This window comes from Ochotona princeps, chromosome 9 (assembly GCF_030435755.1).
Source record: "Ochotona princeps isolate mOchPri1 chromosome 9, mOchPri1.hap1, whole genome shotgun sequence".
Classification (NCBI taxonomy): Eukaryota; Metazoa; Chordata; class Mammalia; order Lagomorpha; family Ochotonidae; genus Ochotona; species Ochotona princeps.
In genome coordinates, this window is record NC_080840.1 from 37,211,684 (window position 1) to 37,218,475 (window position 6,792).

At 40.5% G+C, this 6,792-nt stretch overlaps 1 protein-coding gene across 1 annotated transcript; it reads right to left on the reverse strand.

Annotated features, from left to right (window-relative positions):
- Positions 1–561: 561 nt before the first annotated feature.
- Positions 562–1,793, reverse strand: LOC101520242 (putative vomeronasal receptor-like protein 4). Its single transcript, XM_004580796.2, has one exon. The coding sequence runs from the start codon at positions 1,744–1,746 to the stop codon at positions 832–834; it is 915 nt and encodes a 304-aa protein (XP_004580853.2). The 5' UTR covers positions 1,747–1,793; the 3' UTR covers positions 562–831.
- Between the last annotated feature and the right edge of the window lie 4,999 nt (positions 1,794–6,792).

The following is a 6,792-nucleotide window of genomic DNA, read 5'->3' on the forward strand; positions in this document are numbered from 1 at the left end:
ATGGGCTAGCACCATGGTGTAGTAAGCTAAGCTTCTACCTGAAGTGCCAGCATCCCATATGGGTGCCAATGCCTGTCCTGGCTGCTCCACTTCTGGTCCAACTTCCTGTTTATGGCCCAGCAAAGCGACTGAGAATGACCCAGGGCTTTAGATCCCTGCATCCACATGGGAGACTCAGAAGATATTCCAGGTTCCTGGCTTCAGATCTGCTAAGCTCTGGCCATCGTGGCCATTTTTGGAGTGAACCAGCAAATGTGTAACTGTGTTTCAAACAAAAATAAAATAAATCTTAAAATCAAATCTCATAATCAGACACAAACCTTGAATTCAAAAGCTCCATATCTCAAAAAGAGATAAACATAGCTAACGGACATAACAATCAGACTTCATAAATGCAAGGAAAAACACCTAGGAGAAAAATTCCTAAGTGAGGGAAAAATGATGCTGGTTACAAAGGTGAGATCCAAACTATCACGACCCACAGAGCCAGAGTCACAGAAATAAGTATGGAGTGTTGCTGACTAAAGTCACAGGCTCAGATGAAATATTTTGGAGAAATAATCATAAACATTCTCCAGAAAAAACTCTGAATGATGGAACACAAACAGGATCTTCCCAAAATGACACTTACATAAGCTAAAAATGTTTCCTGGATGGAGATCTGAGAATTAGCGTGAAAAAGAGCCCATTGATGGAAACATCAACTCATGTAAATGCTGGAAAAAAAGAGACCACCTATGATAAGCTGTGATCAAATGCTATTACCACATTCCAACTCACGGTATGGCAGATTCTTGACTGTTCCAGTACTATAACTGCCGGCAGGTGCATCTAGTGTAAAAGGCTATTGAATGCCTGCTTCACACTTCGCAGAACACCGATGACCCTTCTGTCAGAACTGAGCAGCACCAGAGGGCTGACCGTGGCATAGATTTTGCTCACAAGTCTCCGGATGGTCTGGATCACTGGTCCATCATCTGATAAACGGGTTGGGAAGGATGAAATTATAAAGTCCATCCAGAACATGACCACAAAGAACCCCACAAGCAGCAGAATGGTCTGCATGGCCCTTTTTTCTGGGCAGGGTGTTGAGGAGTGGCTGGTGCTGTGGAGATACTGGACCCTCCTCTGGTGCTTGAACAGGAGATTCAGCAGGTACATGCTTGAGATCAGCATCACTCCTACAAAGCAAACATCCCTGGAGGTTGTCAAAGCATAAAACAGGTATCTAACGATGGAGTTCATGCGGGAGATTGAGCAGTATTTATTCAGCTTCAGAAAGCGGGTCTGGTTCAGATTGGAAAAAGCCACAACATAAAAGGCCAGGGAAGCACAGGAAGATAAGCTGAGGGTCCACATGAACACATAGACGCGAGTAATGAAATGTACAGATTTGTGTTTAAACTGGGCCATCCAGGAGGTGCTGGGGCTCAGGGTGATAGCTTGAAGAGTGCTCAGGACACAGGTGGTGCAGATGGAGAGGCCCTGCATCACCCTACTCAAGTAATACAGAGCCTTGCACTTAAAGTCATTCTGAAAGTGCATTGACTCAAACAGGTCCGGAGACACCAAGAACACCGTGGTGAGAAACATGGCTATGTGGACAAGTGCCAGGTGACAGACGGTCAGGCTACTAGGCTTCAGTCTGCAATCCTGGAGGGATGGGAGGACATGGAAGAGCAGGAGGATGGTGTTGGCTGTGATTCCAAAGCCAGCTTGGGAGAAAAGAGCATTTTTAAGTAACATGTTGGATTGAATATGATTATCTTAATGGTAAAGACGAATGAATACAATTGTTTCCATTCTGTAAGACAAAACAGCATAATATTCTAATTTCACAATAGTTTATACTCAACCCATGAGCAGGAGATGTATTGCTGTAGGGGCAAGAGACGGAAAACTGCCAGAGCAGCTTTTAATCACAGATCTTAGACTAAAATTTTGCAAACCTTACCATTTTGTCTACTAGCGAACTTTCAGACTACCAAAAACAACAGAGATGCAAACAAAATGTTAACAATTTTGTTTCCCAAAGGTTTCCAGTTGCTACCACTGCACCACTGTGAGTCACAAAAAAGAGATAAGTAACATGAACTGTGTCACTTGGACATTAGGAAGACAAAGGAGGCCACATCCTCTGCCTCTGGCGACCCCAACAAAGTAAGCGCAGACTGATCCTATGAAAACATCCCTCCTCCCACACAAGAAATGCAAAACAAACATAAAAACTCAAATGATCAGAACGGGGGAGTCATCTGCTAATTAAATTTGTAAGGTTTTTGATGCCTGATAAGCCAACAATGGAAAATCTCTGTCTTGTCCCAATGTCCTGTTTTCAGCAGGAACCTACTTCCAACCTGGCTTCAGTTCTGAAGATGTGGACACTAGAAGACCCTTGCCTAAGGGATTCAGATGTTAGCCTGATGCGTTTCAACAGCTTCACTGTGTATATACATTTTACTGCATTAATGGCAACTTGAAACTTTCTAAGAAAAACACAAGGATTTTAAATTTAAAGATTATTTTTATAATAAAGGAATATGTCACTGAAATGTGCTAATGAATACTGTTATCGCTAAACAATCTGAAACTCAAATACAGAAGATTTTATAAGATTTAATCTACTGACAAGACACATTACATAGAATCTAAGGAAATCATGGAAACCATACTGAAGATACTAGCTTCCTTGTGTAAGTTGGTCAGATAGGCAGCAGAGATTTGATACACAGCAGACAGTGATATTCCAAGATTGTTCTGTGACAGCAAGAAAAAATAATCTCAGTATCAGGAACAACTAATTTTAAATAAAACATAATGTTCCTTATAGTCATGCTAAATTTCATTTTTGTAACATCATCATTTAAGTAGTCCTTAGATATTAGAAATACCTTCAAACTTTAAAAAATATATATTTAAATCCTTCTAAATCAATTGACCTGTTATCATAAAAGATAAAATTTTCCATAAATGCATAGTTTTGTTATACTAATGTATTAAAATAATTAAAATCTTAAATTCAAATATAATATCACAAACTTACAAATTTCTCTTCACAAAATAGAAAACTATGGGCTCAAATACTCATGAAAATTATATTTCAATACCATATATTCTCTTTCATATAAGGAGGCCAACATGGAAAGTGTAACTCCAACAGTCCAATCTATACTGTTTTTTTTCTTTTTTTTTCGGTGATTGTTTGCTCTTTTGGCTGTATCTCATATGTTTTGATGTTTTTATGTCAATTTGTTTGCTTCCAAATAATCTCTGTTCTCTAGTAGAATTCATCCAGTGCTCATGAAAGTATACAATGGCATCACATTTCCCAAAAGACTTCTGTGTTTCCTTTTAGATAAGCATGTGTTGCTTACTCAGTGGCACATTATTTTAGCAGGGTTTGATGTTGTTGTTGTTGTTATTGTGATCGATGTGGCTGTTATGAATTGATGTCAATCCGAAAAACAGTAATATTATCTCAACCCCAAACAGCCTGTATCTCATGCAATAAGATGTTGTGAAGTAAACAATGATATGAGGCAGATTGCTTATGATCTACATCAAAGAATTGTAAAACCTAATGTACTTGTAAGACCCCATGATACTTGGAAATGGGGAGGGAGAGCAGCGAAATCTTACATCACCCTAGAAGGTGTGAGGAAGACAGGAAATATAACCTATCAGGATCATAACTGGTAACTCATAGACAACAGACTCGAATTAGCATTAGACAATAGCAAAACTACAAAGGCAAATGGGGGAATCAGGAGTAATCCTAACAACCTCTTAACAGGAGGTCATGCGCATAGAGCAGGGAGGGGTCCCCAGAGTGGAGCAGGTGGACAGGAGGAGGCTTTTACCCCAAACCTGAAGACTCCTAGATCCTCACCAAGGACTATCAGTATGAGCACCAAGGACTACATCCCTACTGCCAAGGAGACCACGGGGAAATGGAGTGCCTTCGGAGACCAAGAACTCTGAGGTCACCCACCCCCAATTGGATCTACCACATGGGATGGAAGAAGCCCAAATCCTGCCTTGCAGGATCCAAGGTCATCGGAACGACAGCCAGGAGCACTGAGCGGTCCACAGAAACAGAAGAACAGTAAACTTCCTTCAAGACTAGGGAGAGGAGCTTTCTCTGGTCCTTGTCTGCTTCCAATTTTGGGTCCCTACCCCCTCTCGTAATAACCATCAGGGTTGCTCCAGAAACCCCTCAAAACAAACAAACAAACAAAACTAGAATAGATAGACAGAGAACAACAAGGAAAGCTTAGAAACAGATGAGAAATGGTCAGCGGGGATGCACTTATAACTCACTGGGTGGGTCACAAAGATTAGTTACTCATCACTGGGGTATGGAAGATTTCTCTGCACACCCCTCCTAAACATGCTCACCTAAACTGTTGACATATATCCTGTTAGAATTATAGAGTTAAACCACCTGAAAAACAGCCAGGTTCAGCGAAAACGTGCTTCAATGCTATAAACTGCTAAATACTAAAATTAAAATAGGCATGAGACAGCTGAATAGCAATCTAAGCCATTTTAAGGTGTATAGAACACGGTTGAATATAAACCAAAATTGAAATGTCTATGAAGAAGTCACAGGTTGTGGTTGAGAACCTGCATTTTCCTATTAACATATTGGTTAATCAATACCATGTCAATTAATGCCACATTGTTGTAAATGGTTGGAAATATTATGTTGGGGCTTTTAATTGATTGGGATGATACTCTGCCGGCTCTACCTCCAGACCAGAGATGGTCTCACCAAGAAACCATTGAACTTACCAGGACAATAAGATGCTGGACTTTATGCTTGGTAAATACCTCCAATGAAAGAATGTCAACTGAATTTGAACTATGGAAATGCAACAAGGTGGAGCAATCCGCCGTGGGGGGAGGGTGTGGGGAGGGGCGGGGAGAATCCCAGTGCATAAAAAATGTATCACATAACGCAATGTAATTAATTAAAAAAATGAAATGCAAAAATAATAATAATAAATCCTGTATAAATTCCCCCCCCCAAAAAAAGAAAATTACATTTCACCGGAAACTTCTGGATTAGTTACAGAGCTTATTGAGGTCTGAGGACAATCTGTTGAGAGAACCATATTCATCCACATGAAAAACTCTACTCCCTGCCTCCTGCCCTGCGTATGCACAAGGTTGAGACATAGGCACTCACCCAGTTGAGTGGAGAAGCAATCCTGAGTGCGTGAAATGTGGTTTAGGATTTATTAAACGAAGGACGACAGCAGGTCAGCTCCCTCCAGGCCATCACTATCATGTCACAGCCCTGGCCATGGGATCATCAAGTCCAGGAGAAAGTTCCACCTCAGGGAAAAATACACTTTCTTGGAAGCTGCAAGATGGCACAAGGGCAACAGCTGGGCCCCAAACCCAGACCTGTCTGGGCAAGTCCTCTGCTCTCTGGCTCCATCAGTCCATGAGTTAAGCTCTGACTCTAACTTTGGTTTGTTTTTTAATTCCCTATCAATTACCCACTGTATCCCTGTTGACGCGAGATACTCCTGGTAGGCTTCACTCATTTTCCATGGAGTGCCTGTCTGTCACTATCATGAACAATGTACACATTGTGAAGAAAATGCGCTCCCCTTAGATACTCTGAACACATACAAGTAGGAAACAAGCATTATCACTGGCTTTTTAAATCACTGCATAAAAAATATGTTTCATAGTATCTTGGGAACTATAATGTGGAAATTTAAAGTATCCGTGAGTGTCTGTTTTCCAGATTGCCTGCCACCAGAAAGAATTTGGATTTTCTTTGGAACTTGGAATGATCCCATATATAAGGGAACTTAAAAATTTTTTGTGGGAAAATCCGGTACAGTAGCTTAGTGGCTGAACTCCTCTCCTTATCCTGCTTGCCCACTTCTTTCCAGTTCCCTGCTTGTGGCCTGGGAAGACAGTAAAGGATGACCCAAGGCCTTGGAACCCAGCCATTGTGGCCACCGGAGAGTCAACCAGCAGACAGAAGATCTTTCTTTCTGTCTCTCCTTCTTTCTATAAGTCTGACTTTGCAATAAAAAAAATAGATAACTCTTTAAAAATTTTTGTGGGAAATAGAATCAACACTTTTGCTGAAAAAATTTCAAACATTATGCACAGTTTTTTATGAACTGTTTGAATGCTGTTCATTATACATGCGGTATCTTGTGGATGTGTCCCACTTCTAATTCCTTGGGTTCTTATATAACTTTATACACATACTGTAATTTCATAAATTTTGAATAATTTTTAATATTCATTTTATTTCTTTCAAAAGTCAGAGTTAGAAAGAGAGCAAAAGAAATAGATCCTCCTGCTGCTAGCTCATTACCCAAATGGCCGAATGGCAGGGGCTGGGCCAGCTTCAAACTAGGAGCTTCATCCATTTTTCCTTACATGAATGCTGGGGCCAAAGTCTTGGCTCATGTTCTGCTGCTTTCCTAGGTGCAAAAACAGGGAGTGGGATAGAGCGGGACTTGAACTGCTGCATACATGGGATGCTGGCTCTGTGGGTGGTAGTTTAACCGGTTATATCATGATGCTGGCCCCCATAAATTTTTGCTTAGGACAAAGTTTCATGGTGTGGAATTTTACATTGTTGTCATCAAGTTAGTACTCAAAACCTTCATATTTTGATGAATTTTAGATTCTTGATTTGGGTTTCTCGATCTATATTTACCATCAATAGCACAGAGTAGGACAGTGGGGAAAATGTGTATCAGAGTAAGAAAAAAATTTCTAGATAATAAGTTGAGTTCATAAATGAAGAGAATA

Bases quoted from the DNA above. Each gene is read 5' to 3' on its own strand.
- LOC101520242 (XM_004580796.2), bottom strand. From the start codon at position 1,746: ATGTTACTTAAAAATGCTCTTTTCTCCCAAGCTGGCTTTGGAATCACA.